At 47.0% G+C, this 15852-nt stretch overlaps 1 protein-coding gene across 2 annotated transcripts in view; it reads left to right on the top strand.

Moving 5' to 3' along the window:
- The window catches only part of QRICH1 (glutamine rich 1), a 32207-nt gene continuing 16355 nt past the window's right edge, over positions 1–15852 (top strand). Inside the window, exons 1-3 of one of the 2 annotated variants that reach the window (XM_079795504.1) lie at positions 1–165; positions 10464–10793; positions 13741–14775. In XM_079795504.1, coding sequence (XP_079651630.1) covers positions 10485–10793; positions 13741–14775 — 1344 coding nt within the window. In that variant the 5' untranslated portion in view covers positions 1–165; positions 10464–10484. Of the gene's footprint in view, positions 166–514; positions 1650–10463; positions 10794–13740; positions 14776–15852 lie in introns of those variants that run through there. The other variant, XM_079795505.1, reaches the window with a different exon arrangement.

The raw sequence follows: 15852 nt of genomic DNA, 5'->3' as shown, positions 1-15852 counted from the left end.
CGGCACCCATTGGCTGTGAGGGTTGAATGTAAGATGGCGCCCAGGGAGCTGTGAGGGGAAAATCCTGTCGGTCTTGGAGCGGCGACGGCGGAACCGGACCCCCGAGCGGTGCGGCGGGGCCGGCGGGTAGAGCGGCGGCGGCGGCGGCGGCGGCGACGTCGCCGGGTGAGGGCTCCAGTGGGGGAAGGGGTGCGGCGAGGCTGCGGGCCTGAGACAGCGGGCCCACCCCACACAACGGCAGGCGGGCGGGCGGGGGCGGGTGGGCCGCTGCCGCTGGGCCCTGGAGACCTTGGGGCGGCTCCAGAGCGGAGAATGTCCCTGGGTTCGCGCGCCCTCGCCCCTTGGGTGGGGGAGGAGTGGGTCGGGGGTCGGGTGGGCGCGGCGCGCGAACGCGCGCTAGTGCTCGCGCGCGGCTGGGCCTGTTTATACGCGCGGGGGCGCGCGCGCTGTGCGGCCCTCCAGGTGCGCGTGGCCGCCGACGTGCGCGTTCTCGGCCGGATTGCTCGGTTCCTAGAGCTGCGGCCCGTGGGCTGGGGCGGCTTTCCGGGGCGCGCACTCGCCCGCGAACCCGGGCTTCGGGGCGCGCGCCCTGCTGTTGGGTGGCGGCGCCTCCGCGAGGGCGCGCAGGACACCCCTGCTGCGCGGAGAGGTGGCGGGCGGGAGGCTGGTTGTGCGAGGAAGGTTGCGGGTTGGGCCCTTCCTGCTCGGGTGACGTCCCCGGGCCGCTCGGGGGAAGCCAGCCGGCTTTGCGGTCTGGCTAGCGGCCCCGCGGGGCGGGCGAGATGGCTGGTTCTGCAAGAATGCGGTGCCCCGCGTTCCCTGTGCGGGGTGGGTGCTTGGGAGAGAGCTGCCCAGCGTCTGAAACCTAGTCCTGTCGGTGTGTGCGGGCTGCGAGCCCCCTCGAGTTGCTTGGCTTCGCTCTGCTGCTTTGTGCAGCGGAGGGGAGGTTACTCCCGGAGGCCCTTCCTTCAGCGGTACCTGCTTTCCTGTCATCAGAAAGGAATTCTTCCCTGAGCGCAATGCATACACGTCACCTCTGTGCGCTCCGGAAGGGGATCCTCCTGTGCGGACAAAGTGAAACTGCCCGGGCCCCGGAATGCCACTTATTAAATCCGTAAAGGCAGCCTTCTGTGTGGATGGGAGGGACTTGTACTCCGTTAGACCAAGGGCCCGCTATGCCACGGCCACGAAGTTGCCCAGAAGAAAATTGAACAACCCGAGAATCCGTGCTTTTCCTTTTTGTAGTTCAAAAGTTACCCGCAGAAGAAATTCCTCAAACCTGCCCGTCTGTCTCTGCAGGGGTCGCTTGTGATACAGATTTCAATCCTTTTCCGCACCCCCCCCGCACCCCCTTAAACCCTAGTACTGTGTTCTGGTAGCAGGGAAGGCAAAGCGTCCTCTAGTTTATGTTTTACAGTTTTGCTTCGTTAAGTTTAAGGAAAAAGAAGCTAAGAGGAAGAAAAATTAGCAGTCTAATTGGATAGTGATGGCGGTAGTTCTTTCTAATATACCGTGTTATTTTAAGAACAAAGTTAAAACTTAGAAAGAGGCTGAGGATGGAAGGAACTTCTTTGTTCTATCTTCTTCAGAATGTTACAAGTCTTAAGAACTCAAGACAAGCAGCAGAAATACATGCAGCATGGTGACTGGTGAGTTAAAATCGTTCATATGCCGGAAATATGTGTGCAGTTTTTCCTGGTAACGTTGAAACGTTACACATCCTGCCAATCACGCTGGGTGCCGTCTGCCAGGACTTACTAGGCCCTGGGGAACGAAGATGGGGGAGAGCTGCGTCTTTGAATCCAGTCACAGTCTGGTGCTCTCCTCCTCTTAAAATGTAAGTCAGTGCGAGTTGTAAATTTGAGTCACTCCGAAGAGGTAACCCAAGTCCTCCATGTGACAGCTTCAGAGGCTGGGGTTTCTTCCTTCAAGCTGGCCTGCCATCCCCTCCAGTCAGTGTGCGTTGCCCTGGGTGTGCTATGCCTCCTGCGGGTCTCCCTTCCTCTGCAACGGTCATTGCTACTCAGCCTGGACACACCTTTTCCTTTCTGTTCCTTTGTATTTAGTTGTCCCACATTTGTTCCAAATGTCTTACGTCCTCTCCTGCCTTCACTTAAAGGTTTCATTTATTTTTTTTCCTAAGTGGCATACTGGAATTTCTGATTTCTGACTGTGATTTCTGATTGTGGTTGCATGAAGACACGATAGGTGAATCCTCTTTGCTGAAAGAATTGTCCTTTGATTTCACATTTAGGCAAGGGCAAACTGTAGATAGCGCTGGTGGGCTGTGTCAGAAAGCTCTTTTCTTTCTAGAAATCTGTGAAATGCCTTTCTATAAACTCAGCATCTGTATACAGTTCAGTGAAAAAGTATGAAGCGACCCATTGTCTAACGACCACCTCCTCAAGAAGTAGAGTGCCGGCACTCCTGAACTGAACCCTTCCTGTGCGCCTTCCTCGTCCAGCTTCTCAGTCCCTGGAGACACTTGCTTTTCTGACTTATAATCATGGTCTTTGTTTTCCTTTTAATTTTACCACCTTGTATTCCTCAACTGACATAGTTTTACTTGCTTTTGAATTTTATATGGATGGAGTCATGCTGTATTTTATGTCTTCCTTCCTTTAGTATTGTGTTTGTGACATTCACGCATGTTGTTTGCAGCTGTAGTTCATTACTTACCCATTTAACTGTTGACAGACATCTAGATTCCTCCCAGTTTGGGAATCTTGTTAATACTGAGTCACGTAGGCCTAAGGATAGAATTGCTGGACCATATGGGATGGATATTTTCAACTTTACTAGATATTGCAAATGGCTGTACCAATTTACAGCCCATCAGTTAAGTTCCTGGTTGAAAGTGTGTTGTCCAAATATAGAACTACAGTGACAATGGAACTGTATCAGGAACTCCTCGTAAAGGCGTGGGGTAGATGAATAGCTCAGTGGGGAGTCATTATATTTGAGGGACCCAAGAAAGGACGATTCTGGGGAGTACTTAAGGCCTCCCTCAGTATCTAAGTAGAAAAAAGAAAGAAATTAGCAAACAGACCAATAGAAATGTCATCGATGGCCGCTTGGAGTAACCTTTGTCCTTGGTACCATCTTGTGTTCTAGTGAGAAAGTAATAAAATAATGATAACGTTCATATATGAGGGCCTGCTGTGTCAGGCGCTGTGCTAAGCTCTGATAGAAGGAAGGACGGGAAATACTAGTGATCAAGGTGTGCATACAAAAACAAATTTCTCGGGTCCTTTGTTGTGGGGCTGGTTGTCTGTTTATTGTTTTGCAAAGCAGCCATTCTTAAAGTATTCAAAAGCAAATGCTTGTTTACAGACACACCCCACTCCATTGAGCCCCAGAGTGGCAAATTTTTTTATTTTTATTTATTTATTTATTTTTTTAAAATTTTTTAATTTTTTAATTTTAATTTTTATCCTCACTCTGAGGATATGTGTATTGACTTGAGAGAGGGAAACACCTTTGTAAGATCGTTGCCTCCCATACACGTGACCCTACCAAGGATTGAACCCGAAACCCAGCCATGTGCCCTGACCGAAATCAAACCCACAACCTTTTGGTGTACGGGACCACGCTCCAACCAACAGAGCCACTCAGCCAGAGCTTTTTGTAAGTATTTTAATTAATATTTACTGCCCCTCACCAAGTCCTTGACTTGGAGCTAATGAAGAATCTTGTTTCTTTGGGGTTATAGAGAGTAGATTCATTGAGTTTATTCCTTTCTCTTCCTCTGTTTCAAGACTCAATCTTGTGTCTTGTGAGCAGCATCTGGAAGGATTTAACAATCTTTGTTATTATGCAAGCATCTGGTGCTTGATGGGTTTATCTTTGAGTTTGAGATTTTGAGGGAGAAAAATCATACTATAATCATCCAGAATTGTTTGTATCTATTATTGTTATTGCTATATAACTACTCTGCAAAAAAATTTACTTTTTGTTTGTTTGTTTATTTAATACATATTATGGAAAATACAGGAGAGTACTAAACAAGAAGAAATTTAAGTCCTCTGTGATTCCACCACTCCGGCAAAACTACTGTTAAAGTTTAGATGCATTTTTGCCAGCTCTTTTTCTTATGTATATAATTAAAGGATACTGGAATCCTATATAATAAAAGGCTAATATGCAAATCATTCCAACTGCAGAACGACAGGTTGCTATGACGCGCACAGACCACCAGGGGGCAGAAGCTCAATGCAGGAGCTGCCTCCTGATGGTCAGTGCGCTCCCACAGGGTGAGCACTCCCACAGGGTGAGCGCTGCTCAGCCAGAAGCCGAGCTCACGGCTGGCGAGTGCAGCAGCCGTGGCTAAGGATGTCTGACTGCTGGGAGCAGGCCTAAGCCATCAGTCGGACATCCCCTGAGGGCTCCTGGACTGTGAGAGGGCACAGGCTGGGCTGAGGGACACCACTGATCCCTCCTCCCGCCGGTGCATGAATTTTGTGTACCGGGCCTCTAGTAAATAAATACAATCGTGTTTGCTCCCTTTTCACACATAGCTTGTTTATGTGTCAACTTCGTGTTGCGGGTGGAGAGGGGTCAGCAAGAATCTTCCAGGTACCAACATGCTTTTTTTGAAGCTACTGTGTTATAGAAAAATCTATGGAATCACAGCTTATAAGCCAGACCTTTATATTTTAAGTCAGTGGGCAAAGGAAATTCAATCTTTCAATAAATGATAAAGGGACAAGTTGTTTGATATTGGGACCTTACATAATGCAAAATAAATTCTAAATGGATCAAAGCATATAAACAATACACTGTAAATTTTAAAAATTGTAGATTGAAAAATGACCTGATCTTATGGTAGGGAGGACTATTTCTGAACATAAAAGCAAAGGAGGAAACCATCACCACTGCTGAGATTTTGTTTAATTTTTCTGTGTTTTTCTTTTACTGACTAGTGTGAAAAATTTCAATGTATTTCTAAAGCTTTTTTCCCCTACACAGCCCTTTTGTGTCAGGTCAAAGGCTGACTTTGGGCGCTTTCATTATTGGGCTGTGCTAGTCTGGTGGATATTGCCAAGGGAGCAGGTTAAAAGGACAAGAAATGAAGCCGTGTGTGTTTCAGTCTGTATAAATGGACAGTTTGAAATGTTCTTTGAAGTTGGCCTTTTTCATTAAATTTTTTAAGTTTTCCATTGAATACATCATTTGTACATATTTTTTAGCTTGCTCTGATTCTGTGGTTTTCAAATGATTTTGTGGACTTGTGTAGTCAGTGAAGACCCTCCCGGGTGCTGAGTGAAAAAAGCATTTGGAAGCAATGGCTTCTGCTTGAAGCCCCACCAGCAGTGGGCTCTGTGCTGGGAGTACTGCATATGTGTGGTATTTTTTTCCAAGTTTTAAATAAATTTATTTCCCAGAACAATAATTTTACATGCTTTCGTTTTATACTGGCACACATCAATGCAACCTTGATTGACAAGTTCTAAAACAAAATTGATTTGCTTTATCTTGTTTCTTTTTCTTTATTGATTAAGGTATTACCTATGTGTCCTTATCCCCCCATTGCCGCCGCCCCACTCATGCCCTCACCCCCCAGTGTCTGTGTCCATTGGTAATGCGTATATGCATGGATACAAGTCCTTTGGTTGATCCCTCCCCCTTCTCCCCACCCTCCCTTCCCTTCCCTCTGAGGTTTGACAGTCTGATCGATGCTTCTCTGTCTCTGGATCTGTTTTTGTTCATCAGTTTATGTTGTTCATTATATTCCACAAATGAGTGAGATCATGTGATATTTATCTTTCTCTGACTGGCTTATTTTGCTTAGCATAATGCTCTCCAGGTCCATCCATGCTGTTGCAAATGGTAAGAATTCCTTCTTTTTTACAGCAGTGTAGTATTCCATTGTGTAGATGTACCTGCATATGGTTTTATACTTTTGGCTCTAAACTACTTAAAACACATGGCTAGCTACTAACCAAAAGGTGTTTTTATCATTGAATATTTCAAATATTATCACAAGTATAGAGAAGATTATAATGAACACATGTGTATGCATCTTTATCAACATTTTCTAAGTTTTATAGATTTTTTCCCCCTTTTTTGATGAAAGCTTAAAGAATAAACTTTGAGACTTCATAGCAGATACCTTTTTCCAAGCTTTTTTCCATTCTGTTTGAGAGATGACTACCATCTTATTTGCCATTCAGCTCAGGGAATAAATTTATATTTAGAGTTTCCTGTAGTGACATTTTTGAAGGTTGTGTTCTGGGTATACTGACAGGATTTGTTTGGAGTAGAATAGTTTTTATCATCTTTGAAATCTTGACTTAGAAAAAAATTCCGAGTTTGATTTGGTATGAAATGCTGTGTTCTAAAACTAAAAGATCTATTAAACAGAAATTATACTCAGTTAGCTAAATGTTTGTCAAAAATAGAGGTCATGGAACTTTAATTTCTTTGTTACATGAAAATTCATGAACTGGGGGGGGGGGGTCCTCAGCCTGGCCTGCCCCCTCTCACAGTCCGGGAGCCCTCAGGGGTGGGAGGCGACCCAGAGATCAGGGGAAGGCGATGCCCCATCACACCTCTGCTGCTGCCACTGCTGGCAGCACAAGCCTCAGCCAGCCTGGTTACCTGCGCCTCCGGCGGCCCTGGGCGGCCCTGGGCGGGTGGGCAGCTGGGCAGCCTACGTCCGAGGCTTGCCTGCGCCTCGGGTCGACTGGGGGACTGGGGGACTCCGGAGACAGGTGGCAGGCGCATGGAGCGGCATCTTTGAGGGTGTGGCAGTCAATTAGTATATTCCCTCCTTATTGGCTGTGGGTGGCGCCATCCTTGAGGGCGGGGCAGTCAATTAGCATATTCCCTCTTTATTAGATAGGATAGTGGGAAGTCTAGAGATACAAATTAATGAGTCTACAAATAGAGGTTTAAAGCTATCAAAATGATTGTGACAAAAATAAAATGTGATTGGCAGAAGTTGGTGAGAGGAAGATGATTTACATGCCTGAAACTCACCATTCCTAAAGGACAGATCAGTGTTTATTTAAAATTGGAAGATCAAGAGTCCCTGGCTGGGTAGCTCAGTTGGTTAAAGTGTTGTCCGCATATGCCAAGGTTGCAGGTTCAGTCCCCTGTCAGGACACATACAAGACTCAACCAGTGGCCCTGGCCAGGTGGCTCAGGTGGTTAGAGCATCATGCTGTGCACCAAAAGGTTGTGGGTTCCATTCCCTGTCAGGACATTTGCCTAGGTTGTCGGTTCGATCCCTGGCCCAGGCGAGGACAGGAGACAACCAGTCAATGTTTCTCTTTTTCTCTTTACCTCCCTCCCTCGCTCCTTCCCTGCCTTCCTCTTTCTTTACAAAAAAACAACATGTCTTTGGGTGAGGATTTTTTTAAAAAAAGAATCAACCAATGAATGAATAAAGAAGTGGAACAGATTGAGGTTTCTCTCCCCCCCACTCCTCCCTCCCTCTCTAAAATAAAATTGGTAGATCAAGAACCAGAGGTCAAAGTGTTCTTAGTGATTTCTTCATTTTATATCTTCGTATAGTATTTGAACATTTTTTCTTAGAAAATGGATGTATTACTTTTACCTACTTCCCCCCCAAAAAGAAAAACACAGAAAACACACCAGAAAACCAAAGTGGAAAATACACTGAAAACTGAAGAGAGCTCGTTTCTAGGAAGAAAGCTGGTGCATTTCTCCTTTGTACTTCATATCAGACTTGAGATGAGTCTCTGCACGTACTGAAACTTTAAAGGTGAGCGGAAATATGGTCACTAGGAAGACTAGGGACTGCCTTTACCAAGCAGTGTTTGTAGGAAGGCTTCTAGTTCTATAGACTCAGTTTGCAGTGTTGCTTTGTACGTGCTGTTTGCTCATATTTATCTTCTCTCAGATTTGAGACACAGTTTTTGCTGCATGATTCCTTATAATTTTTTTAAAAAAAAAAATATATATATATATATTTTTTTTTTATTGATTTTTTACAGAGAGGAAGAGAGAGGGATAGAGAGTCAGAAACATCGATGACAGAGAAACATCGATCAGCTGCCTCCTGCACACCCCCCACTGGGGATGTGCCCGCAACCAAGTCCAAGGTCCATGCCCTTGACCGGAATCGAACCCGGGACCCTTGAGTCTGCAGGCCGACGCTCTATCCACTGAGCCAAACCGGTCTCGGCAGATTCCTTATAATTTATTTTTATTGCTTTGACATGCAGCTGTGTTTCCTGCACAGGCAATCTTCAGAATTCAAGCGGTCTCTCAGTATTTTACAGGAATGCAACTAATTGATGAAGGAAATAAATTTGAGGAAATACAAATTTCAGTTGACCTCTGCTGTTGTTTTATAATGGAGGTAAAAAACAACACACCAAAAAGCTGAAATACGCACCGCATGGTAGAGAACCAGTTCCCTGCTGCTGATGGCATCTCTCCCCTGTCCCCTCTGGAGCAGGGGAGTGTATGTCATTAGGTGTCAGGATCCCATATTGTGAACTTTGTAAGCCGTGGAGCCGCTATTAGGAGAGGTGCCTTCTAAGGGAATTCCAGCTGTGATGTTCTTACAAAGGGAAGCTTGGACGCGCCGTGCCGATGTGAGTTTGCGGGTCACCTGCACTGGAGGAGCCTGCCCTGACTGTAACGGAAGGGTGGGTGCTCGGCCTTGATCTTCTTTCTCACGTGGACAGCATTGACAGCTTAATTTGAAGTCGCAGAGAAGATAACTGGGCCCTGCCGTAGAGAAGGAAGAGCTGGGCGAGGGGCGGGGGAGGGGACGGACGTTAGGCTTCAGAAGGCGAGGCCAGCAGCAGCGCCCGCCTTGCGCGGCCTTGGCCTGCGCTCCGTGTGCTCTGCACTCCATCGTGCTCGCGGTTTCCGAGGAGCCTGGGTTAGACGGGGAGGCCTGCTGCCTTTTACTTGTGGGACATACGTTTACAATGTATTACGTACGTCATCACAGGAGATTCATTGCTGGGGCTATTCTGTTTGAAACACCTGAATATAGTCTGTGTTATACTTACAGCACCCACAGAAATATTGCCAGGGTCCATCAAATTAATAGCAGTAAGTCATATTTTTTCTTTGGTCTCACTCTGGCTGTGGGTTTTCCCCCAAGGTATATACTAACCATTTACTAGAGAAAAGCATAACATTTGTGGTTGTAAGTTATAGATACTATGGAGCAAAGAGTCCTAATGCTTCTTGTTCTACATTGAATTCCAAATGCAACAAAGCACCTATTATGTGTCAGCCGTTCAGAGAGGACCTGGACACAGTTTTGTCTGCCAGTTGAAAGGGATGATATAGACACCTGTATCTGTAACATAAGGCAAAACGTGGGCAGTGGAAGACGGATGTTTCAGCCCGATGGCTCGAGAAACACCTACTTTTTCCAGACATTTGAGATTGACAGAGTCCTTTTGGCAGAAAGGTTCCCTGGCTGTGTTACTCTCACTCACACCCCGCGCTGCTCTCAGCCGTTCTGGAGGTGGTGCGGCCGGGGAGGCTGGTGGCGGCGGCAGGGCAGCGCGCCCGTGCGTCCTAGGTTGCCTGGTTGTCCTTCAGGAACTGGGCCGTCTCCCCACTCCTGCAGGTCACTCTCAAGGTAAAGGCCCTGGTGGGACACTTGTGGAATTGATTTCTGAATTGTGGTAGTGACCTAGTTATTGAAGACATCATTCAATTCCCTCCTCCGCTTATTTTAGTATTTAATACTTATGTAGCCCCCTCTGTGTCAGATATTTCCTAAGTGCTTTACATATATTTAATCCTCATGTCAATTTTGTGAGGTACATACTATTTTATCCCCCATTTGATAGACAAGAAAACTAAGGTCAACTGTCTTGTCCGGGATTACACAGCAAAGGAGAAACTGAGGTAGGATTTGAACCTGGGTAGTCTGGCTCCAAAATCCAAGCTCGTATTCAGTAAGCTGTGTCACAAAAGAATGAGCAGTATGTGGCAACATGGAATTTGGGGTGCTCCTGATGAGAGGTGGAGAGGTCAAGAACACATCCCCTGTCTCTTGGGTCTTGCCATAGCGAGGTGGTGTGCTGTCCCTGCACCGTAGCACATAGTTGGCGGTGGAAAGAGAATAGGTCAGTCGGACCCCTGTTCCTAGTCCTCTCTGTGGTGGTCACCGAGCAGTTTTGCATGTGACTTACTGTCCAGTGCGTGGCTCTGCAGAAAAGATGGGATTGGCCGAGTGCTGGGGGGAGAGTGTGTTTTTAGCCTGTTTCATCCAGTACTGTGACGCATGCTTTTGGTTTTTTGTCTTCAGTGTGATAGTTTGATTAAATGTTTATGGAAACAATTTTCAGATACCATTAATTGGAAAAAAGAAGGTGGTATAATAAAACTTTACTTTGGATTCCAGATGTATACAGTTGCCCGACTATTCTATTCTGATGCAAGCGTGATTGCCCTGTGCATTTCAAGATACAAAAATAATAGCATAATGTTGACTTATGGCCATTTGTTTTTATAACCAGGAACCCTGAGGCCTCTGCAATATGAATAATTCTCTGGAGAACACCATCTCCTTTGAAGAGTACATCCGCGTGAAGGCGCGGTCTGTCCCGCAGCACAGGATGAAGGAGTTTCTGGACTCACTCGCCTCTAAGGGGCCAGAAGCCCTGCAGGAGTTCCAGCAGACGACGACCACGACCATGGTGTACCAGCAGGGCGGGAACTGCATCTACACCGACAGCACCGAAGTGGCCGGTTCTTTGCTTGAACTTGCCTGTCCAGTCACCACCAGTGTTCAGCCACAGACGCAGCAGGAACAGCAGATCCAGGTTCAGCAGTCACAGCAAGTCCAGGTAAAGGGCAGTGTTGAGGTGCATCCTACTTCCCAGGCTCTATTTGCCACCATGGTTGTGTTTAAGGGGTCACATCTATACAGTCTCAGAGGTTATTTTCACCAAGAGGAATACTCTCTTTTAAGCATTTTCTTTAGTACAAAGTTTCATAGTTCATGCAGATTAAAATATTTGCAATAACTGTCAGTGACCACAGATGCTTGCCGTTTGCTTTGGAGAATTGAAGAGTCTGGAAATCAGAGGTCTTCTGGGACTATTTGGATGTGACACACTGATGTGACTGAAGTTCCCTTCTGTCCTATCTCCCTAAGCCAGTGATGGCGAACCTATGACACGCGTGTCAGCACTGACACGCATAGCCATTTCTGATGACACGCGGCTGCTGAGGCGGCCGCATGCTGAGGATGAAACATTTGCGAAATAATGTTTTTTTCCTCAAAGTGACACACTACCCGAGTTATGCTCAGTTTTTTGGCGAAGTTTGACACACCAAGCTCAAAAGGTTGCCCATCACTGCCCTAAGCAGATCAGGAACCCAGGAGGGTTAGCCTGGGCTCATTACTAAAAGCATGACATTTAGAACTGACTTTAAAATGGAAAAGCTGGTGTGTTCTAGTGATCTTCATCTAGTTGTATGACTTGGGTCACCTGCAGATTTCTAGGTCTGCATTTGCTATTTATAGGCCTCAAGAATTAATAATGCTAATGCATAATGAGCTTTCCGAAACAGAAACTAATACATTTGCTGGGTGGTAAGTTTTCTTCTTTAGGGTTCTTTATGTGAAACTAAGTCTCTAGTTACAAATGCTGCTTTCTTGCTACTGAATTGTGGTTGCATTTCATTTTGCCCTTGATGCTTTTTTTCCCACCGACAAAGTAGAAAAGGGAGAGGAAGAGGCAGGAGTGTGGTGAGGTATGTTCTGGTGAAATAGAAGGTAGCCCCTTTGCCTCTTGGGACTGCAAGTGGATATATGATATGTGCAAGAGTAGTTTTTTACTCTATTTAAAATTAAAAATTCCCACCAACAGTGGTGTATGAGGATTCCAATTTTTTTTTACATCCCCACCAACACTTGCTATTTGTCTTTTTTTTTTTTGTAGCCATCCTAGTGGATTTGAAGTGGTATCTCGTGATTTGTTTTGCATTTCCCTGATAGCTAACAATGTTGAACAACTTTTAATGTGCTTATTAGCCATTTGCATGTCTCCTTTGGATAAATGTCTATTCAGATGCTCTCCCATTTTTTATGTATGATATGAGGAAGAGGTCCAACTTCATTCTTTTAATATGGATAGCCAGTTGTTCTAGCTCCACCCTTGGTTATCTTTGGTGCTGTCTCCTTCCGCTAATAGATAGATATACTCCCACATCTGCCTTTTTGTTTTCTTTCCTAATTTCTAGCAGTGTTTAAAGTAATTTAGATATGTGTGTCTGATGGAAAAAATCTTTCCTTTTTTTAAAAAAATTTTGTAAGTTTATTTGAGCCCAACTGATGACATATGCCATAAAGCAAGATCTCAAATGCTCCCAAATCTTTCCTGTTTTTTTATATATGTATATTTTTATTGATTTCAGAGAGGGAGAGATAAAAACATCAATGATGAGAGAGAATCATTGATCGGCTGCCTCCTGCATGCTCCCTACTGGGGATCGAGCCCACAACCCAGGCATGTGCCCTTGACCTGAATCGAACCCAGGATCCTTCAGTCCACAGGGCTACGCTCTATCCACTGAGCCAAACCAGCAAGGGCAAATCTTTCCTTTTTGTAAATTTCACACTTTGCATAGCATCTTTTTTTTTTTTAAATATATTTTATTGATTTTCCACAGAGAGGAAGGGAGAGGGATAGAGAGCTAGAAACATAGATGAGAGAGAAACATCGATCAGCTGCCTCCTGCATACCCCCCACCGGGGATGTGCCCGCAACCAATGTACATGCCCTTGACCGGAATCGAACCTGGGACCTTTCAGTCCGCAGACCGACGCTCTATCCACTGAGCCAAACCGGTTTCGGCTGCATAGCATCTTTCCATGCTGCTGAAGTAACAACAATAAGATGAGTTGCATTATCAGAAATGTGTGATCCAGGATAGAGTAACCTTCCTCAAATTAAATATTCAGGAATCTTGTTGGGTTTTTAAGGACAAGGATGTCTTAAATAAGCACTCTAACAAAACAAACGAATAAACAAAAACAAATTCATATATACAGAGAGCAGATTGGTGGTTACAGAGGGGAAAGGGCAGATGGGTGAAGGGGTCAGTGGTGTGGAGAGAGTTGCTAACTAGGCTTTGGTGTTGATCACTACATTGTAGTGTATACAGATGTCGAATTACAATGTTATTTACCTGAAACTTAGGTCATACACCAATTTTCCTCTTTTTTTAAAGGCACTCCAAGGAATTGTTAAATAGTGCCTGCATTTTATTTATTTTTTTATTTTTAAATATATTTTTATTTATTTCAGAGAGGAAGGGAGAGGGAAAGGGAGATAGAAACAGCAATGATGAGAGAGAATCATTGATTGGCTGCCTCCTGCACACACTCCGATGGGCTGGAGATCGAATCTGCAGCCGAGGTATGTGCCCTTGACTGGAATCGGACCTGGGACCCTTCAGTCCGCCGACGCTCTATCTACTGAGCCAAACCGGCCAGGACAAAGGGGGTCACATTTTTAAAAAAGAGTGAAAAATGAGCAAAAGTTCTGATACTTCCTTTGTAGGCCCCAGTTGATAGTCTAGTTGCTCTCACGTGGGTGTATGTTGCTGTGAATGCAGTGTGATCTGGAGAATTTTGCCATGGTTTTGGTGGCCTCCTGAGAAGCCTGTTCCGGCAGTCCTTCCTCCTCACGTTGCCTAGGCCCTCCGCCTGACACCTCTTCCCTGCGGGGCTGGGTCTCACTCAGTGCTGCCTCACTTACTCACTGGGGAATCTTGTCGCCGCAGGTACAAGTGCAGGTACAGCAGTCTCCGCAGCAGGTTTCCGCCCAGCAGCTCTCCCCGCAGCTCACCGTTCACCAGCCTCCTGAGCAGCCCTTCCAGGTCCAGGTGCAGATCCAAGGCCAAGCACCACAACCGGCAGCTCCTTCCATCCAGACCCCAGCTCTGCAGAGCCCCAGCCCCTCACAGCTCCAGGCAGCCCAGATCCAGGTGCAGCACGTGCAGGCAGCACAGCAGATCCAAGCTACAGAGATCCCCGAGGAGCACATCCCACATCAGCAGATCCAGGCGCAGTTGGTGGCTGGCCAGTCTCTTGCTGGGGGTCAGCAGATCCAAATCCAGACCGTGGGCGCCCTCTCCCCACCACCGTCCCAGCAGGGCTCACCGCGGGAAGGGGAGCGGCGGGTTGGCACAGCCAGTGTTCTCCAGCCGGTGAAGAAGCGCAAAGTGGACATGCCCATCACTGTGTCCTACGCCATCTCAGGGCAGCCGGTGGCCACCGTGCTGGCCATTCCACAGGGCCAGCAGCAGAGCTACGTATCTTTGAGGCCAGACTTACTGACAGTGGACAGTGCCCACCTGTACAGTGCCACTGGGACCATTACGAGCCCCACCGGAGAGACCTGGACCATCCCTGTTTACTCTGCCCAGCCCCGGGGCGACCCTCAGCAGCAGAGCATCACCCACATTGCCATTCCCCAGGAGGCCTACAACGCAGTTCACGTCAGCGGCTCACCCACGGCCCTGACAGCTGTAAAGCTGGAGGACGACAAGGAGAAGATGGTGGGCACGTCAGTAGTGAAAAACTCCCATGAAGAGGTCGTGCAGACCCTGGCGAACTCTCTCTTTCCAGCACAGTTCATGAATGGCAACATCCACATTCCAGTGGCTGTGCAGGCCGTGGCAGGCACGTACCAGAACACAGCTCAGACTGTCCATATATGGGACCCTCAGCAGCAGCCACAGCCACAGACCCCCCAGGAACAGACGCCACCGCCACCGCCGCCTCAGCAGCAGCAGCAGCTCCAGGTCACTTGTTCAGTAAGTGAGACAGACTCCTCTGGGCAGCCTGCGCCCCAGGACCCACTCCAACACACAACCTGCCTGGCAGCCCCCGGCCCTTCTGGTGGTTCATGCCGTGACGTTAGTCTTGAAGTAGGATAGTGCTTACTGTTCTAGGTGGGGTGGGGTGGGGGGGTGGGGACAGAAGCAGCAGGTGAAGCTATGAAACAGGAGTTCTGTCCTGGTACCTGGAGGTAAATGAAATGGTCAGTAACTGCTTTGGGGTTACCTGGGGTGCTTCATTGTTAATCTCTCTTTGGAAGAGTAAAGTTCTAAGTAGAGACTAGTGCTACCCTAAGTGGTATCCTCATCCCGGGAGCTCCTTTCTATATCACAAAGGAAAGGATCTAGTGGAGCCTTAGTAGTTTAGCACAGACTCTCAACGAGCTCGGTGGAGCGGACGTGTGATTGTTCCTTGTTTCATTGTCATCTGTGGACACAGTGTAGGTGAATTAGAAGGTCTAAAATACCTCCTGGTTGGCCTATCACCTTTGGGAGCCTTGAACAAGCCATTTATGCAGTGGGATTTCGCAAAGGTGTTTTTATGGTCCTTAAAAATCCTATATAATAAAAGGCTAATATGAAAATCAACCGAACGGTGGAATGACCAGTCACTATGACACCCACTGACCATCAGGAGGCAGATGCTCAACGCAGGAGCTGCCCCCTGGTGGTCAGTGCACTCCCACAGGGGGCGTGCTGCTCAGCCAGAAGCCAGGCTCACGCTGGCAAGTGCAGCGGCGGTGGCAGGAGCCTCCTGCCTCTGCTGCAGCGCTAAGGATTTCCACTGCCAACTTAGACCCAAGTGGGCCTAAGCCGTCAGTCAGACATCCCCCAAGGGCTCCCGGACTGCAAGAGGGCACAGGCTGGGCTGAGGGTCCGTCCCGTACACCACCACCACCCCCGCGGTGCATGAATTTTGTGCACCGGGCCTCTAGTGATACAGATAAGCCTTGGTTACTTGGATTTTCTTCTATGACAGCTACATTGAAGTTTTTTTAAAGCTTTTTATTTTGAAATCATTTAGATTTATATGAAAGATGCAAAAATATAATT

This window comes from Cnephaeus nilssonii (assembly GCF_951640355.1).
Source record: "Cnephaeus nilssonii genome assembly, chromosome: 17".
In the NCBI taxonomy this organism is placed as follows: Eukaryota; Metazoa; Chordata; class Mammalia; order Chiroptera; family Vespertilionidae; genus Cnephaeus; species Cnephaeus nilssonii.
Note: the sequence above shows the minus strand (reverse complement) of the source record. Positions and strands in the feature narration are given on the sequence as shown.